This window comes from Alexandromys fortis, unplaced genomic scaffold, assembly GCF_014885135.2.
Source record: "Alexandromys fortis isolate MF-2015 unplaced genomic scaffold, M_Fortis_MF-2015_v1.1 scaffold_84, whole genome shotgun sequence".
Lineage (NCBI taxonomy): Eukaryota > Metazoa > Chordata > Mammalia > Rodentia > Cricetidae > Alexandromys > Alexandromys fortis.
The window spans coordinates 5,175,671-5,189,393 of record NW_026068017.1 but is presented as its reverse complement, the minus strand read 5'-3'; the positions used below and the strand labels follow the sequence as shown (position 1 = coordinate 5,189,393).

At 45.8% G+C, this 13,723-nt stretch overlaps 1 protein-coding gene across 1 annotated transcript in view; it reads left to right on the top strand.

Moving 5' to 3' along the window:
* Window positions 1–13,723, top strand: part of Myh10 (myosin heavy chain 10) — a 123,727-nt gene that overhangs the window by 68,044 nt on the left and 41,960 nt on the right. Inside the window, exons 11-15 of the mRNA XM_050162456.1 lie at window positions 971–1,089; window positions 1,734–1,886; window positions 6,184–6,357; window positions 9,228–9,401; window positions 9,945–10,059. Coding sequence (XP_050018413.1) covers window positions 971–1,089; window positions 1,734–1,886; window positions 6,184–6,357; window positions 9,228–9,401; window positions 9,945–10,059 — 735 coding nt within the window. The remainder of the gene's footprint in view (window positions 1–970; window positions 1,090–1,733; window positions 1,887–6,183; window positions 6,358–9,227; window positions 9,402–9,944; window positions 10,060–13,723) is intronic.

The window sequence follows — 13,723 nt, the reverse complement described above, 5'->3', positions numbered from 1 at the left end:
ATTGGCTAAAATGCTTGCTCTATAAGCTATGTAATGGACCTGAGTTTCATTTGAGAACCCACCATAAAAAGTCAGGAATGGGTCACAAACTTAGAATCAAGCAAGATGAACATGGACAGATCCCCGAGGCTCCCTTTCCCCCAGCCCAGCCCAATCAGCAAGCTCTGAGCCAGTGAGAGACCTATCTTAAAAGTAAGGTGGACGCCACCTGAGTACCAACAGCCAGCAGTGCCCTGTACCTTCCACATGCGTGTGCATACATGTATACACACACAGGAGCACAGACCTTCCCCCAAAAAAGCCCTTTTTGATAACCCACTTGAGGTTTGTTAGTGTTTAGTTCTGTGTGACTCTGGAGGGACTGACTCTTCTCCTGAATCAGTGTGTCACTCTCTCTTGTTTTGTTTTTGAGACAGGGTTTCTCTGGGTAGCCTTGGCTGTCCTAGAACTCACTATGTAAGCCAGGCTAGCCTCGAACTGCCTGACATCCATTTGCCTCTGCTTCTGAGTGTTGGGATTAAACATGTGCGCCACTATACCTGGGCCATGGTCACCATTTCTTGATCAGGCTATGGACCATTTTCCTACAACTTTTGACCACTATGACCTTTCTGTGTGTCATTCAGTATAAAGTGAGATTAGCAGCAGGGCTCCATCCACCATGTGCCTCTCACCCAGTCACATCCAGCTTAGTGGAGTGATTGAAGACATGTTACAGGACAGTTGTTTGGCTTTAAGATCTTAACGTGAGCCGTAGGTAGACAAGGTCACCCTTCTAGAAGGCCAGGAGGGCAAAAGCTTGCTATCTCTCACCGGTAGCCTATTGATCCAGAAGAAAAGAAAGCATTTTTCACCAAACTTAAAGCTTTGTTGCACTTCAGGACTTGAGTTTCTAGAGTTTCCCTTTGCTTAAACGCCATGATTGGCTCATGAGTAGGCAAGGAGCATTTAGGGAACTTTGTCCCCGCAGTTGCACAGAAGCTCTGCCACCTGCTTGGGATGAACGTGATGGAGTTTACTCGGGCTATTCTCACTCCCCGGATCAAGGTTGGCCGAGACTACGTCCAGAAAGCCCAGACCAAAGAACAAGTGAGTCCACGGAAGACTGCTTTCTAATGCATGGCATGATAAACTGTGGGCATTTAGCTTCTGCTTGGCAGGCACCAAACTGAGTTAGTAAGAGCACATGGAATTACCTTGGCGTTAAATGAGTTTTGATTTTCCTGTATTGATTCTTTTAAGCAAGTTTGATATGTCATCTCCAGTTGTCCCCTAGCTGACAAATAATCTGGTAAACAGATCGTGTGTTTCATAGCAGCCAAACAGGACCAAGGCTCCCACTGTGCTGTCTTACTGCACAGCAGCGAGAACATAGGGGTCATATTTACTCTTTAGTTGTGATGGCTTTAAGGACATTAATAGCTTTGACTAAGAAGGTTTGAAGATGACCCACATCCCATTCCTCATCCCCCAAGGGCAAACTGCCAAGAAACCAGACCAATGAGAGATGCTGTTGCCCAGGGCTCTAAGGCCAGGGGAGGGCTTTGCCCAATTGCTGAAGTGATTAGCCACAATTCTCATTAAGTGCACTAATGCCCCTATTGTAACATTGAGATATAATTGAGCGGTAAATGCTGTTTGAAGTGTGAGTTCTGTGTAGCATTGAACGCCATACTATAGCTGCAAGTGTTAAGACCTCTTCCTGGATAAAGGTTGATATTATCTAATTACAGGCAGACTTTGCAGTGGAAGCACTGGCAAAAGCTACCTACGAGCGACTGTTTCGTTGGCTCGTTCACCGCATCAATAAAGCGCTGGATAGGACCAAACGCCAGGGAGCTTCTTTCATTGGGATCCTGGATATTGCTGGTTTTGAAATTTTTGAGGTATTCTTCATCTCCCTCCCTTTTGCCCGTTTTTCTTTTTTGTTCGTTCTTCTAACAAATGTTATGGTTCGCTTATGTATGCAGTTCAGGGCCTGGCAGTCAGAAATAAGCAGGTACATTCCGTGCTCTTTGATTAGAGCCCAACAGGAGACAGCAAATAACCACTCAGCTCCCGGGGTGAGAGAGTGCTATGATGCGGAGAGCTGGGGAGGCCCCTGGAGGCTGCATGCTTGCTCGGGAGTGTCTGAGTGTTGACAGGCATGCTTATTTGTGTGTGGTCGGAGTGCTGAGTGTGCTGTCTGAGGCCTTGAGATCTCCATGTGAGCATTCTGCAGTTAGACATTCCTGAAAGAAGCTGAAGATAGAGAATCCGGATAGGGTTCCGGATAGAGAGTCTGATATAAGGGAAAGTATTTATCAGAGTTAGAACTTGCTGGTACCCTCTTCTGGCAACCTCAGTTACTGCATGTATGTTGTCCATAGACATACATGCAGACACAAAAAATAAAAATACTTTTTAAAAAAGTGATGCCTTATAACCTTTTTAAATATTGGTGAGAAGTTAACTTGATAGTTTAATGTGAGATATACTGAGGTGGGGGTTATAAACTCAATTAGTGAAAAATGAAGGGATTTGTAAATATTCCATAGAGATTATAAATAACCTAAGAGTTGTAAAAGAAATACAGCTCACAGGTTGTTGGCTCATATATGTTTAATTTTTATACTGAGGTTCTTTTTTTAATATATATAAAAGAAAGCATTTAATTAGGGGCTTGTTTACAGTTTCAGACTTGGTCATTATCATCCTGGTGGGGGCGTGGCAGCAGGTGTGGTGCTGAGAGGGGCTGAGTGGGACAGGCAGAGACAGACAGGCTGGGCCTGGCCGGGCCCACCCCCAGGACACACCTCCTCCCACAAGGCCACACCTCCTAACCTTTCTAAACCTGTGAAGAGTTCCATTCCCTGGTGACTAAGAATCCAAATATAAGAGCCTCTGCAAGCCATTGTTATTCACACTACCTGGGGGATCAGGAGACCCCTCTGAGTCACCTCTGAGAAGTACAGGTCATCTCAGCCAAGCCATCTGGGCATTGTCCGGACCGTGTAACAGTAAGAGGAGCCACTACCACCCGGTGCAGAAGTACCAGCCCTGTGTGCAGTAAGAAAGAAGGAGGTGCTTTATGTGCTGGAAGGACCAGGAAGACCAAGGAACTGTGGTTAGCATACATCAGCATCCTGTGGCTCACGTGTTTGAGAGAAAGGATTAATTTGCTTTTATTTTGTGTTTTTTGTTTAGCACATATATATTAAGAGATGTTGGCCTGGACCTGGAACTAGGTCATAGATTGGTAAACTTAGTAGGTACAGCCAGCCAAAGCTCCCAGTGCTCTGCCCATGAGCGTCTTGGTTGGGAGGGTGAAGGGGAATTGGCAATGATGGCACCGTAGTGTGCGAGTCCCTCCTCCTGACCACACTGTTGACTGTAAAAAGTCTAATTACATGAATTAGAATTTTCATTCTAGGGTTGGTCGGGTAGCATTTAATCAAGGCCACATTCCCAAAGGAAAGCATACAGACATGTTCTCTCACCTGCGTGTTATCCCTTAGCTTCTTACTTTGGAAGCTATTCCTAGTGGCACTAGGTTATATAGTAGATGTCAGAGATTGGCTCTTGCAGTCGCAATTAGTAGGATTTAGTGTTTGTAAACTGTCTAAGGATGGAGACCCTCTCCGCCCTATGCTCAGGCCTGAGGTCTGGTAAGCTGTAACAGTTATGTCTTCAGGATATTGTTGCTACTGCCTGAGGAGAACCTTCTAGGGAAGGTGGGCTAAAGCATCTCAGACAGGACTGAGGTAACACCAGGTTTACCAATTAGATTATGTCTACTATTTTGTGTTGCTTGCTAATAATTTTTATAATGTTTACTTATATTTTTGAAAGTTAAGATATTATAGTCACAATGAATATAATAAATACAAATAAATAGACAATGAGATGGTTCATTACTGAGAAGAGATTTCAAGAAATAGCATTAAAATAAAAAAGAATTAGATTATGCACAAATGAGTGCACAGACTGTTTCTAGAAGGGTCACAAGAAATGAGTGATCTGGCTGACTATAGAAGGAATAAGTTGGACTGAAATACAACTCAGTGTAGCCCTTTGTACATCTAAAATTAGTGCCATGAATGATTAATTTTAAAACCAGGTCTTGCAGGGCAGTGGTGGCATGCGTGCCAGCTTTAATCCCAGCACATGGGAGGCAGAGGTAGGCAGATAGATTTCTATGAGTTTAAGTCTAGTCTAGTCTACACAGTGAGTTTCAGGACAGCCAGGACTACACAGAGAAACCCTGTCTCCAAAACAAAAAACTAACAAAAGATAATGATAATTTTAAAAAAAATAACAAATGGGTTGAATATAGTGGTGGACACCCTAATTCCAGCACTCAGGAGGCAGAGGCAAGTGGATTGCTTGAATTCAAGGTCAGCCTGGTGTACAGCTGGGGCTACATAGAGAGTCTTTAAAAAACAAAACCAAAACAAAAAAGAAAAAAAAAAACAGATCTCACCTTGGGAATCTTCCTGAGAGGTAGAGCGCACGCATGCTTATACCCAGGGTTCAAACACCAGCACTGCAACCAAAATTACTTTAAACTACAGTTCTGATGCTAGAGAAATGGCTCAGTGGTTAACAGTGCTCGATGTTCCAGAGGACCCGGGTTCGGTTCTCAGCTGCCTATAACTCCACTCCCAGTGGTCTGAAGCCCTCTTTTTGGCCTCTGAGCACCTGCACACTTGTGACACACACACACATTAATAAAATAAAATCTTTAAAATATAATTGGTAGTTTAAATATAGATATTCATTGTTTTTAAAGTCTATTGTATATAATTAAATATGATAGCATGTCATAAACCCAGAGGCAAATCAAAATCCATTTTTGTAGACAGACACAAACCTAACACTGAGACAAGAATTAGTGTAGCTTGTCTTTGAGGAACTTAGTAACGTGCAGCAAGCAATGTGCCCTCCCAGTATGACTTCATTCTACACGGCAAACCAGTTCCATGGGCTGTGGGATACTGCGTGGCCTTTCCAGGCCTTGAATCTATTCCATGGAGATCAATTGAACCTCTAATTTAAAGCCACTTTTTATAATGAAAGAGGTTATTTATGGGCACATTCTACTCGTGCGAACAGCATGGAAGTAGAATATGGGTTGTACTTAAAGGCTAAGTAAATTAAGAAAATCATATGTCTTAATTAACCTATCCACTCAGCAGAACAATAGGAAAGAGGGGCAGCATGGGGCAGTGGCAGTGCTGAGAGGCACTTTATGACAGCAGGGCCGTGTCACGTTGGATGCTGGCTACGGTCGGACACTTGACACTAGGACTTCCATAGGAAAGCAGGAAGAGCCTCACACTCACTATGAGCATTGCGTCATGGCAGGCTTGGCCTGTGCTCCCAGCAACAATTCATAAGCTGATTCTGAATTTGTCTTTTACATCACTGTGGAGTGAGTCTGCTGCCTCAGTGAGGAGAACGGGCACAGCCGGTGCGATCTGTAGCTCCCTTCCATTCACAGGCCCACACGCCACACGGGATGGCTGTGCCTCTTGCCCTCTCAAGGCCCTGTGTTGTTGCTCTTTTTCCCCTCCTCACTTTTTTTTTTTTTTTTTTTGGCTTTTTGAGACAGGGTTTTTCATAGCTTCGGAGCCTGTTTTGGAACAAACTCACTCACTCTGTAGACCAGGCTGGCCTCGAACTCACAGAAATCTACCTTTCACTGCTTTCCAAGTGCTGGGATTAAAGGCATGTGCCACCACTGCCTGGCTCCTTCCTTATTTTCTTTCTTTCTTTCTTTCTTTCTTTCTTTCTTTCTTTCTTTCTTTCTTCCTAGTCCTTAATTGAGATGTTTGGTAATATGGTGTAGCTATCTCTTGTTCTCTCTTACCTTTTCTTTTTTCCTTTGCTGTCTGTGTATATGTATGTGTGTGTTTACACTCACACATGCACAGAAGTCGGTTCTCTTTCCACACATGGTTCCCAGGGATTTAACTTCATTTGTCAGGCCGGCCTTCCCTCTCCTCTCTGAAAGCTGGGGTAAACTGGGGTGAGAAAGGGACAGATTGAGAGAGAGCCCTCCCTGAGTGTAGTCGTTAGCATCAACAGTCTCAGTACTGTCGTTGTTCCCTAATGGATGGTTTTGAATGAGCTCTTGGGGTAACTAGATGGCTGAGTATTCCTGTCTTCTCTCCCATGATTGGACGATGACTCAACCTGTAGCTGAACTCCTTCGAGCAGCTGTGCATCAACTACACTAACGAGAAGCTGCAGCAGCTGTTCAACCACACCATGTTCATCCTGGAGCAGGAGGAGTACCAGCGCGAGGGCATCGAGTGGAATTTCATCGACTTCGGTCTCGACCTGCAGCCTTGCATAGACCTCATAGAGAGACCTGTGAGTGCTTCCTGTGCTGTTTGAGCAGAGACTTTCATTTTCTTTCTGGTATAATCTGAGACAGTTAGTTTAGGAAAATGGTACTCTGATGACGTAGTCCATGTTTAAGCAAGTGTTATTGCAGGCAAAGCCTTTGTTCAGTCTCCTCTTTTGCAGCTGTGACCTCCCTGTCCTTGAGTTTGTGCGTGTTTGGATAATGTGCTGTAGGCCTCACAGACCGCAGAGACCAGTCTGGTGGAGGCTCTGGTGTGTACTTGTCAAAGGGCGTGTGGAGCTCTACTTGGCACACATCCTTCTAGGTAATCCAGGGACGTGTAGCTGAGAACAAGATATGTCATGTGAATTCAGTTTTTAGATAACCGAATTCAACCTTGCCCTTTTGGAAGTGCTTTTTATTTTGACAGTTTTTTGTTTTGTTTTGTTTTAATTATGTTGGGGCATTCTTTTGGCAGATACATGTTTAAGGACAATCTTAGCATCGGAATTTATTCTCTTGTTGACTTGGGTTTCTACTGCCTGACGGTTAGCTTTTAAAGAGCAACAAGCTGTTAACTTCACTTTCCAGGTACCACAGCTGTTGTGTTTAGAGCAGAAAGTCTCCGCTTGCCTTGGCCGTGAGAAGAGCTGCTTCCAGGTGCCGTGAGCACCAGTGAGAGCAGCATCCTCACGGCTTAGCTCTGGTTTGCTGGTTGTGTCTTCAGTTAATTTTGCAGATATATTCCTGTGACTGTTACTGGATTAGGACAGGATGTTTTAAGACCCTTGAGTATGTCCTAGAAATGCAGGGTGAGGGAGCTAGGGACTTACAGGAGAGCCTAGGGCATGCCACTGCTCCTCCAGGTCCCAGTCTTGAGACTAAAAAACAGATCACAGTGAGAGCTCATGGCTTTGCATGGCTGGGCTCTATGTGGTGCATGGAGAAAAGTCAGAGCCAGCAGCAACACAGTCTTCACAGAAGCAGATGCCATGAGGGAATGTTCTAGGGAAGACTGTTGGCAGGACTTGGTGACTGAGCATCACATTGAAAGAGGAAGTATTGGGCTGGACAGGTACGGCAGTTACGTAAGTAGATATACCTAGGCAGGAGGTGAGTTCCTTCCCACTTCCCTCTCCTCCCTGCCCTCTTCTGGCCTCCATGGGCACCTGCATGCATGTGCTCAGACTCACAAAAAGAACAAATCTAAAACAAAAAAGAATTTAGGGGTGTTTTCATTCAAAGGGATTGGAGATTGAAAATTATAGTAAAAGACAAATGTTTCTGTGACCTTAACATCGGTGTAGTGGTTCATCTCTCAAAACCCTGACAGTGGCCCCAGCTGTCTGCCCCGTGACCCTGACTCAGTGGCCCCAGCTGTCTGCCCCGTGACCCTGACTCAGTGGCCCCAGCTGTGACCATAGCTCCTTCAGGAGTAGCAAATGTGGATAATATGGACTTTCAAACCTCTTTAACTGATCAGAAACCCTGAAAGTTCTTTGAGAAGGAGCTGTGGGGTAAGGGTCTCAAAAAGGAGTCCTGTGTCCTGTGTACCTTGCAGTCCAGTCAGCCAGTGCCGGTGTGTGCCTGTTCTATCTTCACATTGCTTTATTTGTACCATAACCTCTACTTGCCTTTAAAATAGTATTTGTGTATACAGCTAGCTCTTCACCCAATAAATACTTGAAAAATGGATTCTAAAGTTTTGAACCCACCCCCCAGAAAAATCAAACAAACAAAAAAGCAATTTCACAAGAAGGATGCAGAATGTGATTCGGTGCTGTGTCTGTCACATGCCGGCCGTGCTGGCTCTGCAGCTGTAAGTGGTGGCCCAGAAGCACTCCTGAGTAGACCACTGCTATCTGCTTTATTAAGATATAATTCATATACATCAGTCTGCCTGTTAAGGCTACAAGTCAGTGGTTTGGGTTTTGTGCTATATCATAACATTACGAGACCATCGCCATTAATTCTACATTTTCATAACCTCACCCCACTAAAATCCTCATACTTGTTAACAGCCCCCTCCCCCACCGCACACACATGCCCAGTGTGTTACTGCCGATGTACTTTCTGTCTCTGGATTTGCCAAGGTGTTTTAAAGTGACTGCTGACTTATGTTATCACTTTTGATAGTTTATCAGTCAGTATCCTGCTGCCGTGATAGAACAAGGCCGCTAACAGAGGGAAGAGTTTATTTGGCTTATGGTTTCAGAGGGATGAGAGTCCATCGTGTCGGGGAATTGTGGGAGCAGACAGCAGGTGTGGTGGCAGGAACAGCTGGAGAGTGAACCTGGAATGGTGTGTGACTTTAAAACCTCCAGTGCTTCCTCCAGCAAGGCCAAGCCTCCCCAAGCATCTCTATCAACTGGGGACTGGTTATTCAAATGCCAGAGTCTGGGGACATTTTCATTCACGCATCCGCACCATGCTGCACTTAGTAATAGCTTTAGGTGTTTTACCAGCCAGAAATGATACAGCTTATTTAATCATTACTTAAAATCTTAAGTTGTTTAGTATGTGAAATGTCTGAGATAACTGGTTAGTTTTAGTTTTATAGTATATCCAGCCAGCCACTGAACACAAAATATCCACTTCACCCCTCCACTCCTTCCCATCCCCTCCCTCTGGCATCTGTATTTGATGCTTTCGTGGAATTAGTTTACTTGCAGTGTACATATTTCAAGGTTTATTCAGTAAGTTATCCATTTCTACAAGGATATTAGTAGTTTATGCTCATGTTTGAATTATTAGTTTGTTATGATTTGGACATACTTTCCATTCTAGAGATTGTTTTTTTCCATAGGTCTTCATGAAGCTAATCATCATAGCAGTGACCTGTCACCCCTGTGGTGCCAGTGTCAGTTGGTCAGTCCCCTCTGCCTTTTGTTATCAGGCCAATCCTCCCGGTGTGCTGGCCCTCCTGGATGAAGAATGCTGGTTCCCTAAAGCCACGGATAAAACATTTGTTGAAAAACTGGTTCAGGAGCAAGGTTCCCACTCCAAGTTTCAAAAGCCACGGCAACTGAAAGACAGAGCCGACTTCTGCATTATCCACTATGCAGGGAAGGTGAGAGCCCTTAGGGGACAGCGCCATTGAAGAACTGCGTGGTGGGGCTGAGGAGCTGGCTCGCTGCACAAGCATGGGAGCCTGAGGTTGGGTCTTCAACACCCACATCAAAGTCACGCTTGGTGACGTACACTTAACCCATGCTGGGAGGCATGGTGGGGAAATAGGTCCCAGGGTTCACTGCCAGCCGGTAGCTGAAATGGCTGAAATAGAAAGCTATAGGATCAGTGAGAGACTCTGCTCAAAACATAAGGTGGAGAGCGATATACAAAGATACCTAAGTGGACCTGGCTCCACGTGTGCATGTTTACACCACACACACACACACACACAGCCTCTGGGCATGGTGGTGCACACCTTTACTGCCAGTACATTTTGTGTAGCTTAAGGTGATGATGCACATGTCCGCATATTTAAATACACTATTTCAGCTGCCTGACTGTGGAGAGAGTCCAGTCTGAGGATTGGTTAGTGAAAGTCTTTGATTAAGGTGGTAATTATTTTTGTGTTTGGTTTGTGTTCTCTGGCTTTGGTGCGGGGCAGGTGGACTATAAGGCAGATGAATGGCTGATGAAGAACATGGACCCTCTGAATGACAACGTGGCAACTCTCCTGCACCAGTCGTCAGACAGATTCGTGGCTGAGCTTTGGAAAGATGGTGAGGATGAGCCTGTGTTTGATTTAAGCTTGGCCTGAATCCTCTGTAGTTAAGGTTTATTTATGGTTCTCTCACTTACGTGTGTGTTTGTATATATCCATATGTTTTTATTACTTTAAAATCTTTCCCTAGAGCAGGGCTGCCGTTATGTCAGAAGTTGTCCATTTTATGAAGACCTGGATTAAGAAATAAATAACAAGACACTTGCCCCCTTAGTCAGATGGCTGTGAAGAATATGGAAGCATTACACATTCAAAGCCACAAAAAGTTACGGGATCCTTCAGGCTCCCCAGTGACAGTTGAAGTTATGACTTAAAGGCACAGGCACAACCAAAGAAGATTCTTTTCCTGGTGCTGACACAGGTCTAGCAAGCTGCATCTTCCATCACGCACATATGCACATGCATGCATGCAGGCACACGCAGTAGCTAGTGAGTGAATGCTTCAGTATCCTGTGTGCAGGCCAGCGCCTGTGTCCATTGCTCCCCATAGTTCTTCTGTCTGTAGAGACCTCAAGTGTTTGCTGATTTCTGGTGACACTTACCACAGTCTAGATTTTACTAGGATACAGAATGTTGTATTTCTTTAGACCTAATAGGAGCACACGCCTAGAGTTTAGCCGTCTGCCACCCTTCATCCTTGTTATGTCCTCTTCCTCACTGGACCTCGGGTGACCACCACGGACTCAGTAACCAACTCACTTCGCTTTCTTGATAGCATCCCAAGGAGTGTTAGTCCAGCCGTCTTCTCAGAGGCAGAGAAAGAAGCACAAGAGACAGAGAGGGCTTTGGGCAAATATGCAAAGGAAGGAGAAAGGGAGGAAAGAAGAGAAAGTTTCCAGGGGAACAGTGACCGTGTGAAGGGCAGTCCTCTCGGAAATGACCGTGTGTTCCAGGTCCTTGTATAGGAGGGAGTTCGTAGGGGTGGGGCTTGCTACTCACATGCACTCCTGTGCCCTGTGAAGAGGTGTGCTGAGACTATACAAAGGGGAGGGGGCTTTAGAGAAGGCTGGCTCTCCTACAAGTACAGTGTCCCTTGCAATGACCTAGTTAGTCTAAAGTGCTGTCTAAGTACACAGCAGAGGATCTTGGGCCTTGCTCGGTCTGCGGTTTCAGAGTTGGCCTGTTCTAAGTCTTATCACCATGGGATCTGAGAAACTGAACTTGAAGCAGGAGAAAGGCCCAGGCTCGGGTCACTCCAAGCCCTGGTGAAGAGTTGGCAGTGTGGACATGGGAAAGTCTCTCAGAGGAGTGGCGTGTGGTGCTGCCTGTCATAAATATTTGCCAGCCCCAGGGGGTAGGTCATGCTCAGCCCCACCTTCTAGGTCAAAGAACAAGTTAGAGTGACTTGGAGCAGGAAAGTGAGTAGGGTGAGCTGGTGTGGAAGTGGAAAGCCAGTACTCAGGAGTCCATTGTGGCTGGATAGTGAGGCTGGGAGGAAGGGTCAGGAAGCAGGAAGTGAGGCTGGGGTGATGTCTGAGGCCAGGCTCAACCCTAGGGGCCTGACCCAGATGGAGAAATGTGTAGACCTCATTGAATCAAGGACACCCCCCTAGGTTTGTTCAGTCTAAATGTAATAAGGTGGGTTGTTTCCTGGGCAGACTGGTGAAGCTCCCTGGAAGTGAGGGGTGCAGGAGGTGACAGAAAAGAGTAGGTCTGGAGGGGATGCAGAGGGAGAGGGCAGAGAAGGTCGATGAGGGCCCCAGAGACTAAGTAGGAGAAATTAAGTTCTGGACTTGCACACACTCTGGTAGCATGAACCCCCTTTGACCTCCTGTTTTCCTTACCCGAACTGTTGTGTGAGACCCTGGCTGAGCGCTTAGCCTGTGTCCATAGCCACACTGGCACTCCACCAATGCCTGGGAGATGGTCGGAAGCATAAATATCCGTGCCCTGCCCCAGACACGCTTGCCATGCAGTGAGGACTCAGGCAAACTGGGTTGTCTTTGCTCCCAGCTTCCTGGGCTTCCTCCTTCCACCTTTCTTTAGTTGCAGATACTGGAGAGGGGCAGGTTTTAGAACTGAAGATCTGATGGGTAAGGATGGAGATTGTAGCCTGAGTGATTGAGTGCACGGGGGTCACAGATGATGGGCCTGAGAGCTGGGGCCATGCATGGAGAATCCTGACCTCCATCTTGATATGAGCGCTGACACACCCTTCCAACCCTCATCGTCCGTGTTAGTCTGACCATGCAGGTTACACTGTATGCCCAGCTAGTTTTTAGCCCTGTGCCTGCTACAGATGCGTGGGTTGAGTGCAGTGGCCGCTCTTGTCAGAGGTGAGAAGTCTCATCTGCGCCAGGTTTGGTTTGGCTCTGCTAGCTTCTTCTCTAGAATGATCCAGTGTTGGCTCTCTTGAGAGTATCACTATTAGCTGGAAGTCCTGTGGCCCACCAGCATAGTGGACAGTTGGTTAAATCTGAGACACGAGATCTCAGCGCACATGCTGTTGTAGAGCAGAATACAAGTAGAGAGGCAGCCCTGGGCTTTTCTAGGCTTGAGGACTGGATTTTACACACAAGGTCAGTGGCAGGCTCAGAAGTCAGATGAGGGAGCCAAAATGGGGACTTGTCACTGTCCCTCAAGATTTAGAGGTCTCTTGGGCTAAGAGAAACTTTTTCCTCGTGAAATGTAATTATTTCCTTTTTGTGCCCCTGGAATACAAGAACAGAGAAGGATGAGTTGAACACAATGGAGAATATATGATGGTTGCATACAGCTTGCCTAAGGCAGCACAGTCCTCTGAGCTGAAGACACTTTGTGTTAAAATCCAGTTGATGTGAGAGCTTCACACAGCTTTCTCAAGGCCGGACCAAAAGGAATGCATGTATTCATGGCAGCCCTGCCCTAGAGATCCCTAGTGCCCCGATGTTAGTAAAAGCTGTTGTTGGGAATCTTTCAGCCAGCTACATAGGAACTCTTGACCTTCCTTGTCCCTTACGTAGGTAAACAATAAAGCTTGTGTTGTTGTGTACGGTGCCCCTTAGGGCACTTGCGTGAGTGATGGCATGACCAAAACTTTAAAGTTATTGTACCGTTTGCTACAGCAGAGCTTGAGTAGTTAGCCAATTCGTTAGGCATTTGTATTTGAAGTAAATTATGTTTCCAAAATCTGTACTGGAAATTTTAGCAGTAATTTATCTCGGCACTCTGATTTAACTGCAGTCTTGCCCAGATGTACTAATCGCAAGACAGATTAACTAGCGCCTCGTTACTCCTACGTGTTGTCAATATGACATACATGGTGCTCACACCTGGAGTTGGGAATATGCTCTTTTGATTCAGCTTAAATTTATTACATAAAGAACTTTATCCAAATGCACAGATTCTCGAAACAGTAATTTTTGCATAGGATCTGCCCTGGACTGGCTACTTTGGTGGCCCCATTTCAGAGTTTACTTGTGATTGTCAAATGTCTCTCACACTAACTGAAGTGTTTGTGTATCTGCTCTTCTGTCCTGTTTTCACTGTTTCTCTGCTTTAGAGATTCAGAATATTCAGAGAGCTTCTTTCTATGACAGTGTTTCTGGTCTTCATGAGCCGCCAGGTGAATGCATACAGCCTGCAGGGCCTCCAAAACAGAAGGCTTTTAAGGCCGCAGGAGAAACGGTGGGGTGGGGGCTGGCTGGGAGGCCTGGGAGGCGGGGTTGGTTTGGGGTTTCTGT